Source organism: Poeciliopsis prolifica, unplaced genomic scaffold (assembly GCF_027474105.1).
Source record: "Poeciliopsis prolifica strain line A6 unplaced genomic scaffold, Auburn_PproV2 SCAFFOLD016, whole genome shotgun sequence".
NCBI classification, from domain to species: Eukaryota; Metazoa; Chordata; class Actinopteri; order Cyprinodontiformes; family Poeciliidae; genus Poeciliopsis; species Poeciliopsis prolifica.
Window position 1 is genome coordinate 10,459,903 of NW_026562391.1, and position 23,506 is coordinate 10,483,408.

General features: G+C 39.2%; 1 protein-coding gene across 4 annotated transcripts in view; it reads left to right on the forward strand.

Moving 5' to 3' along the window:
• Positions 1-625: 625 nt before the first annotated feature.
• The window catches only part of fbxo41 (F-box protein 41), a 33,411-nt gene continuing 10,530 nt past the window's right edge, over positions 626-23,506 (forward strand). For 2 of the 4 annotated variants that reach the window (XM_055040974.1, XM_055040977.1), the window contains exons 1-5: positions 626-816; positions 7,693-8,457; positions 9,862-10,091; positions 18,667-18,874; positions 22,837-22,910. In XM_055040974.1, the coding sequence (XP_054896949.1) occupies positions 7,909-8,457; positions 9,862-10,091; positions 18,667-18,874; positions 22,837-22,910 (1,061 nt within the window). In that variant the 5' untranslated portion in view covers positions 626-816; positions 7,693-7,908. Of the gene's footprint in view, positions 817-887; positions 1,049-7,692; positions 8,458-9,861; positions 10,092-18,666; positions 18,875-22,836; positions 22,911-23,506 lie in introns of those variants that run through there. The other 2 variants (XM_055040976.1, XM_055040975.1) reach the window with 2 other exon arrangements.

Consider the following 23,506-nt stretch of genomic DNA (forward strand, 5'->3'; position numbering starts at 1 on the left):
TAAGGTCATATTGGAGAGCCCTGGTCTGATAATATAAAAGGAGTTATTAGACCAGGCAATAACTCCTTCATTTGCTTTGTCTAGGAAATAGACAAGGTTCTGAGCTTTATTAAAAGGTGTCCGCCTTTTGATAAAGGCAAAACTGGTTCCACATTAGAGATCTGCGCTAAGCCATTCTACTTCACAAAAGTTTAACACGACTAAAATACCATCACATTGTTTACCTCTTTGTCAGATCCTTCTTATGTCCATCTGCTGCCTCACCTAATCGCCTGTCCTCATGTTAGCTTGCCTGGCACTATGATTCAATCTGAACTTGTCCAGAGTTCTCCTGGTGCTTTCTTGCCTCTGTCTCCCTTTTAAGTTCCTTTTGTCGATTAATCAGAACAAGAAAAAAAAAATGACTGCCATTCTCCTGTTTGTGCTTGGGATCAACTTCACAACCAAAGATATGTCCATTTTTGGAATGAATAATAATTCCGAATAATAAAAAAAAGATAATTGCATGTAGACAGTAAACTTAGTTCAGAATTAGGTTCTGAGCAATGAACATGAATCATCTCATTTTCGGGTGTGTCAAATTAACAAAAGCAGCAAGAAACTTTTTACATCGGGCAACGCGATGTGCTGTAGTTTGCTGCGTGAATGGAGCGTGGCGTCAGATTAAGTGTCATATCGGCCTGCCTTACCTCGGGTCTGGTCCTCCTCTGCAGGCCTCAACGCTCTCTGCTGCAGAGAGGGGCTTCGTGACGTCACTGGCGGCTCCAGCGGCTCGTTGATTGGAGAAGAAAAAAAAAATGGGGAGAAGATTGTGAGGTGAGTGAGATGCACGTTTCTTTCTTTTTTCTTCTTCTTCTTCTTAAAAAAAAAAAAAACAAACCCTCGCGTCCTCCCTTCATCGCTCACACCGCTGCAGATTCTGGAAGCCTCGCTGCATTGGCGCCGCCGGTGCGCCTGCCCAGCGGTCTGATTTGCGCGGTCCTGTCCAGCGATGAATCCCGGAGCCGCTGCCAGGACCGGGGGGGAAGAGACTCGGCTACACGGCCAGGTTGTCGCCCTTCTTTTTCCCCCCCCCTCCGCCTTCTCGCAGCCGGCCGCGTTCAGCGCGGGTGTGAATGAACCTGCCTCCCGGCCTGCTTGTGCGTTCTGACATGACGGCGGCTTTTCAGTTTGGTGATGCCACTCGTCCACACCCACATGATCCGCCGCTTGTGATTGATCTGTGTGCAGTGCAGATATGAGGATCGATGGTTTTTGTTACCGCTGGAAGCGGCGGTGTTTACTGGGAGCCCTTTTAAGCTGCCGATGATGCGTTCAGAGGGAACCGTGGCCGGTCTGCACGGCGGGACGTGACTGTATTTAGGATAATGAGCATCCTCTGTACAATTTGTGCAAGTTTCACATGCCAGTTTTACAGTGCACTTTGTACACAGTGTTTTCAGGTCATTTTGCTGCCACTGTAAAGCCAAGATCATCGACATGGATACAAATAAGAATAAAAAACGACTTAACATTCAAACAATAACACTCCCTTGGGACTCTTCACACTGTCCCAGAAAGCTATTGGCTCTTAGGCTACAATGAAGAAGCTGCTGGAGTTTTGGGAACCATCATATGACTAACAGTGGGCTTTAAAGCTCTCCGTCTAAATCTCCTTCAACAAAAGTTGCAGTATTCCAGCAGAAAACGCAAGCAAACCTACAAGTCACGCTTCAGTTCAGTGGTGGCATCCGATTACGTTCATTTATTTACAAATTTGTTTTTCTAATGTTTTGATTAGTTGTGTGGCAGCAGAAGCATGCAGTACCTTGCCCAAGGTACCATTCAGGCAAAAACTGCCAATGCTTTAGTTCAAAGTCAAGCATGTGCATAAAGATCTTTGATCTTTTCTATAAAATAGACCAAAGCAAGTAATCCACATTTGTAAAACAGAAGGAAAATAATACCTGATTTTCAAAATTCTTTACAAATATCTGAAAGGGGTAAATTATTTATTTAATTATTAACTTAAAACACTTAAAACAATTCCCTGTATCTTGCTAAAACGTTGCTTCTACAATAGTTTTGTCTTATTTCAAGTTTACTAAGATATTTGCACTGGAAATGAGACCAAACAAACTTAGTCAGATTTTGTGTTTTTGCAGTGTACACAGGCAGCTCAGGACAAGCTCAGCTGCTCTAAGAGGAAAGTTTTAAGCCTGGTCTTTAAAGTAGACATGCTGTCTGCCTCAAATGAAAAGTTTGGAGCTGGTACCACAGTAGAGAAGCCTGATAACTAAAATATGTGCCTCCTAAATGACTTTTGAGAGATTTCAGGAACCACCGGTAAGCCTGCAGTCTGAGAGTGAAGTGCTTCTGTTGGGAACATGTGGAATAATCGGATCTTTGATGTGTGATGGAGCGTGGTTATTATATGTAAGAGGAAGAGTCTGGAATTGCATTCTGGATTTAACAATGAGCAAATGAAAGGAAGCTAAAATAGGAGCAATATGATCTGCCTTTTTTTTATTGTCAGCAGAACTCTTGCTGCAGCATTTCGGATCAGCTACAGGCGTCCAACTGCATTTTGTGCACTTCCTGAGAGTAAAGAATTACAATATCACAGCATCCAAAAAATGCATCGACTAGTTTTTTGCTGTTACTCCTGAAGAAAATACTTGTCACTTTGGCAATATTATGGAGGCAAAAGGATGTTCTAGAAACCTGTTTCAGATGGGACTTGAATGGCAAAACCAAAAATAACATTGAGGTTCTTTACTTTATTACCAATGGCTTATTTGTACCATCTGGATTAAGTGATTGACTAAGCAGTATATTTTTTTAGTCTTTTCGGTCCAAAGACAAGAATTACTGTCATGTCAAGATTTAAAAGCATTAAGTTGATAAAATGATACAGATGTCAACTTTAGTCAATAAATCAGTGTTAAGAGCTAACACTAAATGACTAGCTAATGAACAAACAGGCTAAATTCAATGACAATGTAACATGTGAGAGTCAATTAATGACACGAGACAGAAATTTTCAGCAGCCCAAAGACGATGAATTCAGCTATGCTAATTTGACAGATGTTTATGATTTTTTTCTATCAACCTCACAGAATTGGCATTTTTGTTTTTTTCTGTGGTGCAAGTTAATATCGCCCATAAAAGAAAACAACAGGATATGTCAGGGGAAATTCACTGTTCAGTGAGTGTCAGTTGGAGGAAATGTGCAAATAATTCAGATTACATTTAGGCACACATTATTAACTGACCTTAATAATACGGACATTGTAATACTGCTCTGGGGGATACTTTTCAGCTTTTATTGGATGAAGTTTATTGTGAGAACATCTAGAAGAAAACAGCTCTTGTATCATCTTTACCAATTGTTATGTTTACTTGGAATCAACTATAAAAATAAATTTTTGGGCTGTGAAGGGATTCATTTTGAAACTAGAGATGCCAGTTGAGAAAATGGCTCAATTTGTGGGACAATGGTCGCGTCGCACCTCTCATAAACGCCGGCCGCCTCCGATGTTGCACTGCAATGTGCCAGTTGAGAGCTGCAGCATGTCTGGGTGAAGGCCTGGCATGCGAGCTGTGATGCACCTTGAGTCACTGTCCTTCTCACACCCCAAACAAAACAAATCTGTGTCAGAGACCGCTGGCTTGCAGAAATAAATCTTAACCGGACTGCATGATGGAGCTGCAGAGAGAGAAGGAGAGAGAGAAAGAATACTGAACAGAGACTGTGTGAAACAGAGAGGCATTGTTTTCTTTTACTAGTTTATTAGAAACCAAAGCTTTAGGCCTTTAGAAAAAAGGTAGATGGAGGGAGATGAATAATATGGGCTTCACAATACAGATAATTGTAAAGAAGAAAGAACCTGTCAGACTCAACAGTAAAGAAACACTGCAAATGTACTGGACACAGATGAGATGTATGAAAGTACTGTTGGGACAAATCAATGACAGTGACAACATGGAGCGCTAACAAGCTATTTGGAATCTTCTGGATGTTTTCTCTCTTCTTCATTTTATGATCTTTGCATTGACTTGTACCACTAGAGATCGAGAAAAAAGGCACTCCTGTAAGACATGGAGATTTTTCAACTGCTCCATGTTTGAATATGAAAATTTCTGATTAGTGTTTAGTGAAAGCAAATGCAGCGAGGTTTGTTCATGGGGGAAGTTTTTATTCTTTAGGAAGGTCAACAATTCGGGAGAAATAATTTGCATTTGGTCCAAGTAAACAAACAAGAACTTCAAGTTCTTCCTTTAGAAGGTCTTTAGAAGTTATAATATCATGAGAGTACTTTGCTCTATACAGCTCTAGCCATTTTAGATCCATCTTTCTTTAACAAATAAGAACACAGTGGAATATTCAGCGATTCTTTTAAGGTGGTAAAAAGAAGAACCTTGCTAGATGAGGGAGGTCTTGGTGGCTATCTTCAGCGGTCATGAGCCATCAAGCTAATGCCCTGTGATGAACTAGTTTCCAGTCCATCATAGGTTAATAGACACATTGAACGAACACACATACACGCATACAGACACATCCTTATATTAAAGAGCATGTATCAAAGTTACCAGTCTTAAACACATATATTTGGACATTTGAAGCAAGCCTTGATCAGGATGAGAATCCTGGAAGGAACAATGTTACCAACCCCACTACCATGCAGCCTTTTTTTTTTTATCATGGCCTGATGTAAAATCCTAGAACTGACAAAGGTTTACTTCTGCTTTTTCAAGACTGTAGTTTTCTTCCATCTGTTTGTGCTGTCCAGTCTTGATCCCTTCTTTTATGTCCTGAAACATTTCCTGGGTGTGATAAATGGATTGGGTGTCGATAGTTTTCCAGGTCACAGCCCTCATGTATGCACTCGCTGATAAAGAGACATTTACTGAACCTTTAATATTATCTGTGTCACTTGTGACCTTGCTGCAGGGAACAGGTTCTCCCCTGCAAGTCTCTCTATTTCTTGCTACATTTCTTTGTTCGGTTTGACCATTAGACAGCTTTCAAACGTGAAGATATGACAGAGGAAGACGAGATCACATCTCTGCAGGAAGCTTCGAACAATAACTTTTCAATAAATATCGACAGAAAACCCCCTTAAAGGAAAATAGCCTGTGGACATTGTTAATGGGGAGTCTTATAAGTTGGGACTATTGTTTGGCATTAGTGTTTTGTCCAAATATTAGACAAACATAGCTGAACAAAATACACATACGGCGCTTCCTAATTCTGCATACTGAGGCACACAGAGGGAAGTCTTGCCTTACCACCAGGTGGCTGCTTTGAGGAGATTGTTTGTTTCACTTAGTGCTTGTTGGCACCTCAGATTAGTGCTGCAGTACAACTGTCACTTTGACGCAGTTGCAAATCGGCCTGTGATCAGTGCAGAAAATGAGCATGGATCAGTTTTATTCCCTTTACTTTAGTTAAAGGAGAGAAAATATTTCAGTTTGTTTTAAAGCCAGTATACAACAGTTTGACTCCAATTGAGTTAAACTCATTTGGAGTCTGCCATAGAGGGTTAAACATTTCCTAGTTTTACATCAGTTTTACGATAGTAAAACTTCGTTGTGTTTCATGTATCTGTGCAAGAATAATTGGAACAGTGAGGGAAAATGCAAAAGCCTCTTCTGCATCATTTGTCTTAAAAGAAAGGAATACAGTGAACAATCCAACTCTGTAATGGCTTTGCCTGCTGACATCAGTTTGGTGAATAGGTTTGTGACGTTCTGCCTGTTTAATAAGCGGGCACAGCTTGCCAGCTCTCTCCCCAATTCAACCTTACCAGACGTCTAATAGCAGTCTCTGTGATTTCGGGGGATTTCCAGTCTATGAATGGTCTGCATCTGTGACTTGCCATTAAACGTCTAATGGCGACTGTTTTCCTCATTCACAGCTGCTGTAGGATGTAGAAGAGTTCAGACAGATCTCCACTGCTTCAGGCTTCAGTCTTAGATTGTAATTTCTATCCAGATGTAAAGTCGCCAATCTTAAAATAAAAACAGTGCATGCTGCACCATTTGGGCAGCAGTTCACAGACGGATATGAGGTCAAATATTTTTAAACGAAACGGTTCATGTACTGGAAACTGGGGGTAGTTCGAGATGAGAATATTTTTGTGTTCTTTAGTTTATTTTAAAGACAATCTTTGTAATGTGACAGCTCTAAGATATATGGATTAGCCAGCATTTTCTTCATCACTACTAAGTAAGGCTGCTATCGCTACGCTTTGCTTTGTTTTAACCTGTAGAAAAAAAACCCTTTCAACTTTATTGAGGTTGATACTATGATGTCACGGAGCCCCACTTTATAACCAGTGAGCACTTTCAGAAAGAATGTTTGCAAACTTCTTTAAATTTGACTTTTTAATTTTAAAATCTGCATGTATATATGCTGAAACAGTCAAATAAATTTGACAGCTCTCTCATTTTATATTAAAATAACAAAGATTGATGTTTGGTTGGCTCTTTGCAGCAGCTTAGGTTGCTTATGTCTTGGGCTGGACTATCACACTGCCTCGACCAGAAGCTGTTTGGCAAAGAGGATTTTTTTTTTTTTTCATGGGTGTAACCCCAAACCTCAGCTCTGCTGCTTGACCCAGAAATGCATTTTCCTGGCAAATGTGGCGCCATGTGCAGGAAAATAAACAGGCCTTTCCGATATTTAGTGTCAAGAAACATTGTTACAACAAAGAAAAACAAACATTACCAGATAGATTTAATGTTCTGACAGGTTTTCAAATAATCCTAACTTAAAGTAGAAAAAATGAGAAAGAGGAAAAAAATGTCAAGTGCAGTTTTGTGAATGAAGAAGTGTGTGTTATTTGAGAACAAGACGGTATACTTTAGAGAGTTGGTCGTGTTATTTGTGCCTGTTTTCATTTTTCAATATGGGAATTTAAATACAGCATAGAGTTTGCGACTGAGAGAAGAGCAGATGGTTGCAAGTCAGATAATTTACACGTTTAGGTTTTTGGTCTTAATATTATCTTGTTTGACCTCAGAGACTCAACCCAGAAAAAATATGTTGGCACCAATGAGCACTCTCCTTAATGGAGCCATTTTCATTTTCTGGAACTCTTAGAGTTTTCCTCTACATAGCAGGACAAAGTTCAGGAGCGTGATGTTTAACTCGAACTAAACCTCTAATGTTCTGCTCTATTAAATGTCTGGACTGTTATCGACAACAATGACATGAAATGATATAAAACTGTGACTAAATGACCTCTGGATGTTGCAGTTGTTTTAAGAATTGTCATTTATTTTCTCTTTTGTTATTGTTTGCAAGCATATTTCTTGAGTTTGTGTTGTGAATAATAGCATTCAAATACCTAAAACTGAGTTTAAACAGTGAAACAGTAGCAGCATAAGAGATAGCACTGGTAAAAAGAAAAGTAAATTCTCTTTGTTTACTTACAAAAATAGAAATGATTTTTTTTAACAATAACAACATAATATTAAGTGACAAGACATCAACACCAATCAAAGGATATTAGTTGCAAGATAGTATTTTAACTTAAAATGCACCAAGCAATATATTTTATAAGATTAAGACTAAATTGACAATTTCCCACTTGATTTGTTGGTTGGAAACTCAAAAACCCAATCTCTTTCAGCCAGTGAATGCCTCATACCTGAACCCTAACTGTGACTTGTGTGTTTTTTGTTTTTTTTTTTGCCTCCATTCAGGTACTCAGGACCTCTAACGTACAGAGACTGAATGTTCCCTCCCTGCGCAGTCATGTGACTGACCTTCCATTTTACGGTGGGACCTTTTCCTCCTCATGCTGACTAACCCAGCCTGCCCTGTTCTCACCATGAGGGGTCTGACCTCTGTGCCCTCATACTGGCGCTGCCATCGTGCCTCATGAGCGCCTCCCTCCCCTCCAGCAGTTACTGCACGGAATGGCCTCTCTGGACCTGCCATACCGCTGTCCTCGCTGCGGGGAGCACAAGCGCTTCCGAAGCCTTTCGTCCCTTCGAGCCCACCTGGAGTACAACCACACATACGAGACCCTTTATGTCCTCTCCAAGTCCAACAGTGTGTGTGACGCCGCCGCTCTCCTGCCCCTAGTGGCCGAGGGAGCTCTCCTCACGCCCGCCAACAACAAAGACCCCTTCGAAGCGCTCCGGCCTTCGGCTCTGAAGGAGCGCCACTTTCCCTGCCGGGAGCTTCCCTGTGCCGACGACCTCAGCTTGACCCCAGCTAACTCCAACTCCGAGGCCAGGTACATTCCTAATGTGGAGTTCCCCCTGGGGGAGATCTTTATGAAGAAAGCGATGACATCCACGGATCCGGGCAGTCATGGAAACCCCAGCACTGCTGTGGCTGTGGCTGCGAATGTGGCTGCTAGTGCCGTAGAGGCGGCTTATGAGGAGGGCCTGGCGAGGCTGAAGGCGCGGGCGTTTGAGCGGCTGGAGCTGGACGAGAGGCTGGAGAAGTTGTCGGAGGAGGTAAGTGGGATTGCCGCTGTTATCAGAATAAACTTTATCAGCAGGAGGTGTATTAACAGGCTGACTCTGGTGGCCATGCACTTGCTCAAAGTGCAAGCCTGATTTCTGGAGAAGATAATTGCAAAGTGCAGAAGCAATCAAGGGAAATACTTATCCCCTCCCTCCTTAGGCTGGACATGAAACCGTCAACAACACTTCTCCTGACACTCTTCTGCTTTTAAAGAACCTTGAGCTCAGCAGCAGACAGGAAACTAAGGAGCTCATTAGAGCCACAATCTGAATGTGATCCAGTCCTTCTAAAGGTAACAATCTGAGAACAGCTAATACGTTACATGTTAGAGGCATAGCGTCTCTACAGCTTTAATCAGAAACTCTCATAAACAAAGTGAATATGCAGGAAATTTGAAGAGTTTACCCAACCACCAGAAATGCATATTTCTTAGCGTATGGGAAAGTAGATTTTCGATGTGAGCACACATTAGTGTACGCCTATTTATTTATTACTTTTGATTGTGTTAAGTTTTTTTTTTGCATAAGAAAGAAGCCTTCAGCTTCAATATTTCTGTAATTTGTCATTAACCAAAAAGTAACATTTTTTAATGGATCTTGATACAGAATTGTAAGTTGAAAAGAAAATGGTTTTTAAAATACTTTACAAATGGAAGTCTAGAAAGTTGTATATTTCACATCCCTGTTTTGCAGAACATGTGCTGTGATTATAGCTGCTCTTTTGGTGTTTACTTTCTCACCTTTGCACATCTAGAGATTGAAATCTTTGCCCATTCTTTCCAAAATATTTCAACCGCTGTCAGTTTGGATGGTTGCCACAGATTCTTATTTGGATTTACATCTGGAGTGTGACTGGGCCATTCTAACACATGACCGTACTTTGATCTAAAAAAATATTCTGGTGGCCTCTTCAGTAGGTGAACTTCTGCCCCAGTCTCAAGTGTTTTGCAGCCATTAGAATGTTTTCTCTCTGGATTGTCCTCTGTTAAGCTCTGTCCAGTTTTTTAAATCAACTCCAACCACCATTTCTTCCTTTGCTGAATAAAACATCCATATAGCATGATGCAGCCACCACCATGTCTTAAACATGACTGTAGTCCAATACAGTTAAGCTTGGATCTCATTGGATCAGGACACAATCTTCCACAAAATTGCTTGAGGAAATAAAACTATGTATGGTCTTCTTTCAACAGCAAATTGCATGACTACATTAAATTGATTACACCTCCAAAATGTTAATCAATTCCATATTTGTGAGATGCTTCCTGGCAGAAGTCCTTAATTCTTGCTTTGCGTTAGTTTGTTTGCATATCATGCTGAGGTTTTTGTTTTTTCATTATGCAAATTTCAAAAGGACATGAAGCAGCTGAAACTGTCAGCCTTCTTGTTCTGTAGGTGGAGCAGAAAATAGCGGCCCGTGTAGGCCGTCTCCAGGCGGAGCTGGAGAGGAAGAGCTCTGAGCTGGAGAGGGCCAAGAAGGAGAGCGAGCGGCTGAGCCAGGAGAAGCAGGACCTGGAGGACAAGGCCTCTGAGCTCTCTCGGCAGGTGGACGTCTCCGTGGAAATGCTGGCCAACCTCAAGCAGGATCTGGTGAACAAGGAGGCGGAGTTAAACCACAAACAGCAGTGAGAGGAATTTCAGTTTTCAAATTTCTTATTTTGTACAGGAGTATTTTTTTTTTCTCAAAATTTTACATGGGTTGCATTAAATAGGCTGCGACAGACTGGCGACCTGTCCAGGGTGAACCCTGCCTCTCGCCCAGAATGTTCACTGGAAACTGGCACCAGCACCCCTGCAGACCCCAATAGGGACAAGGGTGTACAGAAAATGGATGGATGGATGGATTCAGTAAATAGGAAAATTTTTAAGAATTGTCGGACAAAATGCAACCTTATTGCAAATGAGCACTAATACTAATGGGAGTTACCTGTTGTGTGGGTGAGCTCCTGATTTACAGCCACAGCTGCTACCTGCTCATTTCAAATGAAGACCAAAGCAGACTGCTGCTTTACAAATTAGTGCACAAACAAGTGGAGTTGTTCATAACCAGGAGCTTGTAATTTACCATCAACACTATAAAAGCTTTTCCTCTTGGTTCAGCACAGGCCACATTAGCGTGAAATGGCACAATTGATTATTGTGGAAAAAGCTCATATTAAAACAGAACGTTAATCAGGACAAATCTGATTTAAAAAAAAAAGCCAACCAGGCTTCTCTCTCTCAGTACATTAATTTACATACAGTTGTGTTCTTGTTTTTTTTTTTTTTTCATTGTTAACGGGAGACAAACTAGACGTATAACATTATGAAAATCTGCAAAGGCAGAAACAGAACTAGCACAAAATAATTGTTCAATAATCAGGCTTAATCTTAATGTATCATAAACTTTATAGAACATAATAATAACAGATGTAATACATTTTAACTTTAGAAGTACAAACAGAGACTAGGACTCTAACCCTGCTTTCAACAGCAGGATAAAAAAAACAAAAAAACAAATCTATGTGACCAATAATCACAAAGTGTGACAACACCTAACTGAGCAAATCAGAAGATTATTAAATGCCAAACTAAAACAAACAACAAACTGAAAGATGATGCGGTATGAGCCTGCATGTGCACAAGCATTCTTTAGTTTCCAGTGATTTCAGGAGCAGCCTTTTGACCACATCTTGCTACAGAAAGTCCTCACCACAGGCTACTGTTTTAGGCTTAAAATAAACACGGTACATGTGACCGAGAGCAGATGAAGTTGGAGAAAGCCTAAGAGACAGCAGGCAGAGATCAGAATCAAAGTCAGTACACAAAGATCTACATTACGTACCAGTTTTCAACCGAAACCTTTGCTCATTTCTTTTCAAGCCACACAGTGACAGCATATAATGGTGCCTTGACAACTCCATGAGTCCGTCTGTTGCACAGCAGCCTGCAATCTCCTAAGTTTTTCAGTTTTTTTTTTCTTCCTCTTTCCGTAAGATTATAGGCCAAACAGTGGCTTTGACAAAACCCAAGCAAAGCCTGATTCAGACCTTTTTTCTTCAGAAATAAGTAAACATAATATATCTGACTCTTAAAACTCTATAACTTTTGCTGGACTGTTTCATTTGACACAGGTGAGTGAGTGATGTGCTTAAGAGAGTTAGTGGAGACTTAAGTTCCCAGTGGATTTAAGTAAGATGGAATTAAGAAAACTTGATAGAAACTGCAAAAGACATGAACTTTCAGGATGACAATGACCCTAAACATACAGCTGAAATTCCAATGCAGTGGTTCAGATTGAGATATAGTGGTGTTTTAAAACGGCCTAGTCAAATATCCAGACTTAAAAGGAATTAGAAATCTGTGGCAAGAATTGTACATTGATGTCCACAGATGGTCAACCTGCCTTTTTTTTCTGTTTTACCACAATGCCTTGGTACAGGCAATGTTATCCTCCAAAGAAAGACCTGTTTCCCTTGTTTCTCTCATCTTACCCTTGTTGATGTTTTAATTTAGCAGATGAGTGTTACATCCATCCTCTTCGCTTGTAACCAGTGCCCTTCAGGACCGATCAGGTGCTGCTTGGATGGTTGGAAAGAAGCAGCTGGGCAGGTAGCAGCAAACTCATCTCGCTGCATCCTGCCAGTCTCTCCATAAAGCTGCCAAGCTCCTTCATGAACTAGAGCCACTTCTGCTCTGTAAATGGACTTGGACGTAAATCATGGCATTATGAAGCGAGTTGAACGTGATTTGGAGCTGTCTGGGAGTCTGGCACCGAAAGTGAGAGCTGAAATGCTTTCAGAGCTTTTATTGAAATTAATCCCAGACCGATTTATTGTTTGTTTCCAGACACTGATGTTATTTTTAGTCGCAACCTTTAAGCTGTGCAAAAAAATGTTTTTACCGGAGAGTAAGTCTCCATCTGATCCATTATGTTTGTTAAGAAACAAAAAAAATTTAATTTATGTCTCATCTCGACTAATAGATCAGAGATGTTGTGACTGGTGTCCAAACACTGATATTAGTAAAACTCTCACCTTTGTTCATTGATCATTGGCCTTAAATGCAGAGAAAAATCAAATTACCAAAATTATTTATCTGTTCTAAATGACACAATAGTAAGAGAAAGAATATGTTAGAGATTTATTCATTAGTGGTTTCCACCTTGCCTTGTTGAGTGGCCTTTTTGCTCATGTAAGTACAAGACACATTTCATAGTGGATAATGGCGCCGTCTCCAGCTTCAGCAGGAGACAACGTTTTTCAGTTTTGTTTTGGGGTCAATTTAAACATTTCTGACCAAAACATTTTTATCTCTGGGTCACAGAAGCAGACTCCACTCTTGCTCACAATTTTCCTGAATTCTTTTGACTTTCTCATTGAACATGGTCAATGTATTTATATTCCACTTAATGTAGTCCAGTGAACTCCAAAGTACTTTACACTATATGAAGTCATTCAGCCAACCATGCACACAATGCGATAAGCTACTATATTATAGCCACAGCTGCTGCCTTGGGGCTGTCTGACAGACACCAGCCTGCCATGCACCAGTGCCACCGGGTGTGTGAAGTGTCTTACCCAAGAACGCAACAAGACAAACAGATTTGTTTTGGGTTTTTTCTTGTGTCAAACAAGAAAGCACGTGTTTCCTTAAAATACATCCACAGCTGTGCATCCAATCAACTCAAATGTCAGTTAGTCTATTCGAAGTTTCCAAAAACATGCTTTCATAATAGCAATAATGAAATACTGTTTTCTATTTTATTTATAAATTAAAATTTGAATTCACTCAAAAATAAGAGAGAGATCTTCCAGGTTGTGAAACAGAGGCATTTAGAAATAAAACCTACGTGCAAAAGAAATGTCTTACCTTTCTAAAAAAACTAAGTCGAAAAAAACATCTTTACATGACAAAACATGGCTCCTTTCATTTTTATCTCTTTCTTGACTCTTCTGCAAGAGTCAAGAAAGAAATATAGAAGTGCTTTGGTATCATAAAATGTTCCATTTTTATTCCAAAAGTAGTTTCAAAACTAATAACATGCACACAAAAAATTCAGGTTAAACTGCTGAAACATTCTGCACAAACAGCTCCACACATCACTACTCTGTGTCTGTGTCTACAAATAATGCATGGGCTATTTACCAACCCTCACTAATGGCATTGTTAAATAGCATGTAGATAACAAACAGACAATCAAATGAACACATTGCATTAGTGCCTATTGATGATTAATAGAAGGCTATAATTATCGGTATCAGATAGCAGATAGTGGTGTCATCTGATGACTACAAACAATTGTTTGGTTTATAAAATGCCAGCAGTCAAAGATGGCTGTTGCTGTTTAACAGTGTGAAGCATAGTTTCTTACGAAACATTATTAACATCGACACATTGATCAGCTTGAGCTTTGGGGATTCCCGGTTTATTTGTTAACATTATAGGCAAACTTTTGGTTTGTGGTGAATGTTTAGTTGAGAAGGCTGAAATTTGGATCTCAGCATCTCTGATTGAACACCTGAATCAAATGAATGGTTCATTACTCAGCCTCTGCTGGGCTGAAAGATGCTGATGAGCCATTTGATCCAGGCGTGTTGGAGAAGGAACGCATATGAAACCTTGAGCAGGTCCGATTGAAAAACATTCCACCATTTCAAAAGAAAAACGGATGGACAAATATTGAATCACAATGATGAAAGGAATTTAATGATGTATTCAAAATGCTTACTTGTGTGGACCCTGTGTGGATTATAGGAATGTTGCAATAAATCCAAACTTGTTCACCAAATTCTTGTTTTTAATAATTCTAGATGTTCTAATTTGTTAAATCATTGCACTCTGAAAAGCTACCTTGGTTTATGTACAGAAGAGCGTAAAAAAAATCCTCCTGCTAATACTTTACCAACAGGCCTGTTCCTGTGCAAACTTTAGCTAAGACGTGAATAGGCTGCCTAAATAGTGCTTAAGCATTTTTTCATTTCAAAACTACCTGTGAGACAGAAAATTCACAAAGACACATGCCACTTTAAATGCTACATTTAATTGTAATTTCTAGATACAGGAAATCATTTATAGAGGTTTCTTATGTATTTGAATGAGATCTGCTTTTCTTTGATTTCTCTTATGAAATGTAAGAGATGAAATGTTTTCTGGCTGAATCAGAGCGAAATTGTGAAACTACTTCCTTAAAATCCTATCCAAAGCAACCTCTTCTTCAGCACACACACACACACACACACACACACACACACACGAACGCATGCACATATCATGTATCTATGTCTCTGAGGAAAAGCTGGCAGTGAAACAGGGAGCTTATTCAGACTCTAAAGTACATCATAGGTCTGAGGTGGAAAAAGGGCATCACAGTTAGAAAATTTACTGCCAGTCCAATGACTCGGCAGACTCCAATGAGCTGGCTGCCTTTAAATAACACAGTTAAACATTTTCTTTGACTCATCCCAAAGTTTTTCAAGATCACAAAAATATCAGAGGCTGCTAAGACCCTCAGAAACTCCAAACAGGAGTAATGTTTCACATCAGAGGTCTAACTTTTGTGACTTTTGCATTCACAAAGTAGCTTTCTCAAACTGAATTTTGCCTTCAGCAGCACTGAGAATAAAATGACGCCTGTCTGATCATTTGTCCCGAGCTTAAAACCTTTGTAGGTACTGATGATGAGCAGACACAATGCCTCACGCACAGTTGCTCATTTATTACTTTGTATGCAGACGACATTGTAGAGAGATTAATTCATAGAGCAATTATGCACCACAAACAGCTCTTTAAATAGTCACTGTATATACATAATTAAGATGAAACTCCCGGGGATGAAAACATCTTAATTTCAACTTTTAAAATTTTCCCTCAGACATTAGAAAATCAGCTCATTTTATCTGTCTTTGTAATTTGCTAGATTATCAAAATCTGTTCAAGCAAAACCCATCACTGGTTATAATTGGATATAATTAAATCAATAAATACACAATTAGAACTATTAGAGTAACAACTATTAGAAAATTCACTAAAATATGACCCTCTGTCTGACTTAACAGACTTCTCGCAGTGAACTGTTTTTTTTACTGTTTTTTTTTTTTATAGAAAGAAGCAGCCAAGAGGTCTATAGTGACTCCAGACAAGTTGCAGAGATCTGTGAACAGAACAGCTGCTGGTTGTAAAATCTGACTTTTATGGAAAAGTGTCAAAAAAAGAAGCCTTTCTTGAAAGAAAATGGCTGTACAAACCATGTAGGCCACACAACAAATGTGTGGAGGAAAGTGCTCTTGTCAAATAAGAACACATTAAAATTTTTGGGTATGTGTGTTGAAAAACTGCAATTTCACAAATCCTCAAACAACATGCATAAACTATGGTTCAACATGGTGGTGGCAGCACTATGATGTGGGGATTTTCTTTTCTCCTTCAGAAACATGGAATGGATTTGGAATTGGAAAGATGGATAATGACAAATGTAGCTCAAGGGTCATTATTCACTGCAATTCAGTAGTTATCCATAACAAATAATTACTGAACTGCAGTGAATAAAATGTTGTAGTTTATCTTTATGGAAAGTATTGCCCAGACCCAATTAGTCCCCGAAAAACTAATTCTTCTGTTTTGAAAACAGAAGAATTTGTTTTGCAGATGCCTTCACTGTTTTCTTTTTGAATATTTGGAAAGGTTCTCATTGTTAAAAATATTAGTCATTAATTATTTGTGGAAGATAAGATAAGATACAAGTTTTTATTGTCATTGTCACAGGAACAACAAAATTTAAAAAAAGAATAATATTTAATGAAAGAAGAGTATTATGCATAAACTATCAGGATCAACAGGCCTCATTTAATGACCCTTTTTATCTGCAGGTATATTCCTGTGTCTGGAGTGCGCAACAGTCATGACGGTCTTTAGGGAATGTTCTGTAATCTGACAGTACCGACCGGTTTTCTGTCGAGATGAAGGCACTTATGATGTATTTGATGGATAATTCAGACTGAAGTGAATGGATGGATTGGTCGATATTGGTCTACATTTAGATAGGGATTTATGATCAGAGGGACCCTGTGTGTCTGTGGTTGGCAATGAGAAGCTAATACGAGTGTCCTACAAGTTTTGTGAAGCAATTTGAAAAGTGAGGAAAAGAAAAAGAATGGATAACTTTCTTTTTGGGTGGATTTATCGTTCCAGTTCTTGTTACTAGGATTTACATGTAAGGCTGAAGTAACATAATGCAGACATACGGCAGTGTTTCAGGGGCATAAGATGATGTGAACATGTGTGTTTAGATGTATTTCAGAGATCTCTCTGAATATTGCGGAGATAAAACTGTTCATACGTCACCATAAAACCTCTGTGTTTGTATAGGAACATGCATTAAAACAGGAAGACATCATTTCATCCCCTTTACTGACAAACATCCTGTTTTTTCTGCTTCCACATGGCTGCAGACTTTCACCTGTTGTTTCAGATGCTGCAGTACGTTCTTTTTTCCTTCCCAGCCATTGTTCTCTTTGCCTTAGCAGACACAACGCACTGTCTCTCACCCTCTGCTTTCTGACATATTTCTTTTTTGCATAGGAATAAAAAACACAATATTCTATTTTCTCCCCTCCTGGATACAATAAACAAGGTCAAACAATATTAAATTGTCAACAGTACGAGCCGTTTTATGCTATGAAATTATTATATCTGCCAGACATTTCATCATTTCATTCTGTAAGAGGACAAAACAGTCTAATGCATTGGTTGCTCCTGTTATCGTCATATGAAGCAAATTTCTGATACAGTTGAATAATTGATGAAGACAAGCTGCATGAATATGCTGATGCCAAAGCACAAAATGCTTTCACTTACTGGTTACCTACAAAAACATATTCTTCCTTTGCTGCTTTCTTTGGTTTACATAAATGGAGTGAATGATTTGTCCCTGTTCTTATGTTAGAATTTTTAAATAACATAAAATAAAATGTTGTAACTGCTGCTGTCATTAGTCCCACCAAGCAAGGCAGCCATGTTAGATTTTAGGTTGTTTGTGTGACTGACTCTTTGACTGGCCAATCTGAATTCTGACTTCAAGATTGATTTTTCTGAAACAGGCATTTTGGCAAACTTGACCTTTTTTTTCTTCCTCTTAAGTTTCCTTTGGTATGCTTGGATGCATCACATGGATAGACAGCTAATTTAACAATGACCTTTTTTTGGTTGCAATTTTCTCCCTCATTGTATGAACCATAACATGGTGTTTATGTGTTACAGATGTTTGTTTTGGGGTTTTTTATTGGTGGTATGTAATATTCTAAAATTACAACAAATTATTTTCATTTGTTGTAAGCCATAACTATTAAAATTGCCATAAATATAATTTGAAAAATGCTACCCTGTCTAAAATAAATATTTAAGTTTCAGTTTTTAAATTGACCCACTGAAATAAATGTACTTATTTAAGATTGAATAAAATGCATTTCTATTTTCACAAATTGCCCTTTGAGGTTTCAATTTGTAGTGAAAACAAAAAAAAGCAAAATCCTCCTTAAATAGTTCACTTTCTTTTCATTTGCTGATTCATTGTTTTGTCATGCAGCTTTTACGTCTGGCTGACTGTCAGCTACCTTGACTAATTTTAGATACACAATTCTTGTCATCTGTGCCTGGAGAGAAGTAAAGTTAACTGTGCCAGACACCAAACTATTTTTATCTCTAAATGTCCCCATTTCAGAAGAATGTATTATGCGTGTTTCTGCTGCTGAGGAGTAGGTTCTGGGATGTATGATGTTTTGATGCATCGACTGATGGATTTCGGCTAAACATAGATCCAAACTAATGACCGTCATGCTCACAAACAAACACACTTCTGACCCAGTTTTTCATTTAATGGCTGGGACATTTTCAGTGACTCCTTTTTCATTCTCAGGTGAATTATCTGCAGTAGCTCTTCTGCACAGAAAAGAAATGCATCTGTCTACATTTCAGCATCTTAAAAGAAAACATACCAAAATAGAAAAGTAAAGATCATCTTTTCACAATGTAAGAGTCGCCTAATGTTTAAATGACGCGGTGCCACAAAGACAAATTGTTGTTGCTCCAGTTGTATTCACTTAGAGTATCTGGGATTTACTAGGACAGCTGCTTCTGCCCTCCTCACACTTCTGTCCCACTGGGAAACAGCTTCTAGTTTAAAGACTGTCCTTATGAAAGTGCCTCCTTCCACCGTGTGTGCAGGGAGGTTTCCCAGATCGACCAGTTCCTTCAGGAGACGGCGGCACGGGAAGCCAATGCTAAGGTGCGCCTGCAGCAGTTCATTGAAGAGCTTCTGGACCGAGCTGACCGTGCTGAGAAACAGCTGCAGATCATCAGCAGCTGTGGCACCACACCGAACGGCAGCTTGGGACGCTGCAGTCTGCAGGCCTCCAAGGGCACAGGGCGCCAGGTTCGGATCTTTCAACATATTTTTCGTTTGTGGTCTTAATGCAGTATTTATGCACTACTGTTGGATTGTTTTGGTTCCGTTTTAAATGTGTTTGAGGGGTAAATAAAATAGCTAGAGTCAAATTCATCAGGAATGCTGAACTGCCAACTTTTGCCTCAAAACACACATATGCATTTTTTTACTTATAATGCCAATTTGAATTAAAGAGGGGAGTCACAGACATAAGTTGCTTTTTAAACCTAAAGTGAAAGATCAGGGAGGTTTTTGGATTACGTTCCTCCAACAGGAGTCCCCAGATGATCTTTTGATCAACAAGGAGACTACAGAAACAGGAAGCATGATCCTTGTCTGCTTATCATTCAGCACCATATCAGTCAGAACATCGAGTCTCTGCTGCAATTTATCTTTACCAGAGAGTGTAATGCACAAAGAGGAGCCTCTGCAGCTTTAGACTGACGTCCAGCTCTTTTGACTCCAGGCTCAGGGCTTGAACTGTGCCACTCTCCCCTTATGTTTTGTCTTATTACACAACGATGCAAAAAAAAGACAGAAAGAAAAGGAAAAAAAAAAACAATATCCAAAAGGTCGATCTTAAAATGACACCTTTTTAAATTATTATCCAACACCTGTGGATAAAGAGATGACTTGCTCATATTCTGCAAATGTGTGTGCTGCCATGGAAACTAACTCCTGCTTTCCATCAAGGTTTTACAGGATTTTTAATCAGATGTGCTTCAGATCTGCCTGAGACTGAATTTTCTCTTAGGCTCTGTGTGAAAATTCTTCACTTCAAAGACCATCAGTGACTGTACAGAGGCATTATTAATCCCTCACTTAGTGCAATGTTTGCCATTGTTCATGATGCACAGAAACTGACAAATTTGTAGTCATCCCCTCGTAAAGGTACAAATTAACCCTTACATTATGTATCTCTTTTCTCGCGTACTTTCACAAAAAAAATGTTCGTAGTCTTTCATTTGTAAGTTTGTTCAAGCAATTTTCAGTTATCTGAAAAGATAATTTCACAAAAAGTCACTAGTGGAATACTTATGAATCCCTTTAAAACTAATATATATTTTCATTGACGTCTTACACATTACAGATTGTTGTTTTGGAGACATGCCAGCAAAGTGCTTTTTCCCTCCTACCATAACAAATGTAAATATGCAGTTTGCTAAGTTCGCGATCCAAAACATATGGTTAAGTCAATGCAATTATAGTTCACTGGTGAACCTTTTTCCAAGGCCATCCCAGTTCTAAAGCCCACGTCTTATTGAGAAACCTGTGATCTGAATTCAAGAGAGAAGAGCCTGGTGCTATTTTCAGCTAAATAAAAGCACAGTTAACCTGCAAATGCCTGCTAAATACATTTCCAGGACTGGAAGGTTTTATTTCTTTTACCATATTCATTCAGAGATGCCACATTACCCATTCTGGATCAACATTATTGCCTGCATTTAGCTGCATTGTGTTAAAAGTTGAGATATCTCAGTTTCGTGTTTGCATGCATGTGCAGTGTTGTCTGGCTGAAACATCAGCATGAGGAGCACAAGTGTGGAGTAAAGCTCAAACTGTCTGACACCTTGTAACGCCGTGAATGGGAAGCCTGGAGATGTTACCCAGGCAGCCACCCACCCTCGCAGCCTCTCTTCCTCCCTCCATCCGGTGGCAGGGGGTCGCCCTCATCTCCGAGGAGACGAGTCTCACAGCCAAAGACTTATTTGAGGGCTGACACTCAGGGTGGACTTGTTTCCGGCTCTCTCTGATTTCAATTCCAGGCTGATTTGAAGTGTTTTCTCACAGAAAACAAAGGGAACGCAGCTTGAATCAAATGTCAGCGTTTGCTGAAATTTCTTCGAAGCGGAAACATACTCAAATTTCACCCAGACCGCTATAGACAAATACATTATTATTTCGCCCCTGTTCTGTCGATTTGCTCCTCTTCTGTTTTTTATCAGTGTGTCTCGGGCTCAGAGTCTCAGCCAGTTTGCCTATTTCCTGTACAGACCATTTCCATTGGCAAGAAGTGGGAAGAAGGGGAAAAAGGAGAAATTGTGCTTGTGTTTGCTCAGCCTCTGGGGCATGTCAGTACTCAAGCCTACACCTGGCTGTGCTTCACTCATGTCTATGCACAGTCTCGTGCAAACAGTGAGCGCTTTGGGGATGAGTGACATGTGAAAGAGTGACGAGAGGAATTTGTTTCAAAGAAAACAGCGTGAGAATGAGCTTTTTAGACCTGTGAACAAATAGAATTGTCATCTGCTTTCAGATCTGCTTTCCATAAATTTTATAATTTATGGATTGAAATAATTATTGATCTGTTTTTTGTTTTCTTTTTTCATACTGTTGATGATTAGTATGCTGCCTAAATGTTCAGCTAGCTCTACTTTCTCATCATTTGTACTTGATGGGGTTGCATGGAGGTTCGGATTTCTCAGGGCAAGAAGGTTCTGGGGCCTTTCTATCTACACATTGCATACCTGCGCATGTTCAGTTTCTTCCAACAGTTCAAAAATATGCCTGTTAGTTCTATCGGAGAGTCTAAATTTGCCTGCTCAAGACATATCCTTGCCACATATGCTCAAGAGATTGATTGTCTTGTTTTGTTGTGTGTGTGGACTTGTGACCTGTCCAGGGTGTGTCCGATCTGGCACCCATTTTCAGCAGACACCAGCCCGAGAATCAAACAGATGAATGTCTTTTGGATAGACTTAATGGCTAAATGAAACAGGCAAAAAAAATAAGTTAAATATGCATCCATCAGAATTTTAGGTAGATTTTCCTGTTTTTGTAGGGCTTTTATCCACTAGTACAGATTTTGGTTCCTTTTGAACTTTTTTTTTTTATTATCATAGCTAACCAACTTCAGAATATTTCTTCCTAATCTTCCTGCTGTGAGTGCTCATTATATTAGACACTGTATGTGTGAGAACAACAGGGTTTTGCCATTTTAATCCAAAGACAAACAGATAAGGAAGTTGACATTTAACACTGCTTTGTTTGTTTTTTTTTTTTTTACAGCAATTAGCTTAATTAGTACATTAGGGTTTCAAACTTTTGATCATTGGTATCCATGCTTATTTTTTTGAGAAGGAATATCTTGACTTTAACTCTTCTGCCACTATTTCCAAATTCAGCTTTTACCATAATAGACAGAGGTTGATTTCAAAAGAGAGCAACTTCTGTGTCACTTGTTTAGCATTCCTGTTGTCTGCTAAACCTTTCTCTGGGTCAGTTCGCTCCCTCCCCAGTTTTAATGTCTCCAGGCTAGATGTAAAAAAGCTAAGTGAAAGACGCCCAAAGCACCAGCGTCTAGCTCTCTGTTGAAGCTGAATAAACAGATGACATACTCCGGATAAAATACTTTTTTTTTAAAGGCCTTCTTACACTTTCTGTGGTTTTTCTGTCCTCATTTATAAACACCTCACAGACACTAAAAAAGCTACGTCTGCATCTTTTTTGTTCAAAAGAAATTAGGACTTTTGAGTTTTATGCTGGCAGAGTCATTGAAAAGACAATAGAAAGTAGAAAGTGTCAGCTGAGTCTGAGTAATTCTAAATTACATCTTATTAGTGTTTTTATTGTAAAGCGGTTTTGTTTTGTGGCACCTAAAACTAAAACTGTCCTTCACACATATTCAATTTTCCTATTTTTTTAGGTGTTTTTTTTTTCTTTTTGGTTGTTTTTGATTCGTTCTTTCTTCCAAAATGATCTCTGCGTTAATAATTCTTCACCACACGAATGTTGGTGTTCCATCCTGGTCAGCACTTTCTTCTTAGTGTTAAGTGAGTTATGAATCAGCACCATACTGAAAAATGATACACTTGCCCTTCAGACGTTTTCCGGATTCCAAAACTAATGAAAATTTTATTTATTTATTTTTTTATTTTTTTTTCAAGATTTCCATGTCTTCCAGAAAAATTAAGTCTTTGGTCACTTGTTTATTTGTCATTTTTCTTCAGAGAAATTCCAGCCTCTCTGGGAGCACAAGGGGAATGTACCAAGTATCAGAGAGACGATCTTCTCCCAGCACAGGGTAGGTCAGAAACTGTCACCTGAAGTTTGAAATATTATTTTTTTCAGATAAAGCTAAAGACAAAAACAGAAGAAAAACACGTTGTTTATCTCACATGTAAACAATAGATAATTCATGCTTCCTTTATTTATTTAAAAAAAGAGATCAGGAACATAGTGAGAACCTTTAAATGTGCTAAATTTGGCCAATAGGGTGTTTTTTTTCCCCCAAATCTGATGTGAGACTGAAAATGTCTACAAGAACAATAAATTTACAGCATCACAACAGAGCTTTCTGACAATGCTGTTGTCAGAAAGACACTCTCTCTTTATGAGAGGTGCAGAGGTTTTGACCTATTACCCAATGCTGTTATGTGATAAACTGGTAAGATTTATTGTTTTGTGTTGTCTACATGATGGATTTTGTTGAGTCATGGGAAGTGTACTGGAGTTTTAGCATCTCCCTCAGTAGCAGCACTGAGACCCAGGGTTGATGTCCCAATTTGAGGTGTGACTGAACTAATTCTGTGTCTCTGGCACCAACCTCAGACACATGGCTGTACCGTAGTAATCTGACTAACCCAACTGTCAGTCCCAGTTGGTAGTGAATGTATTTCC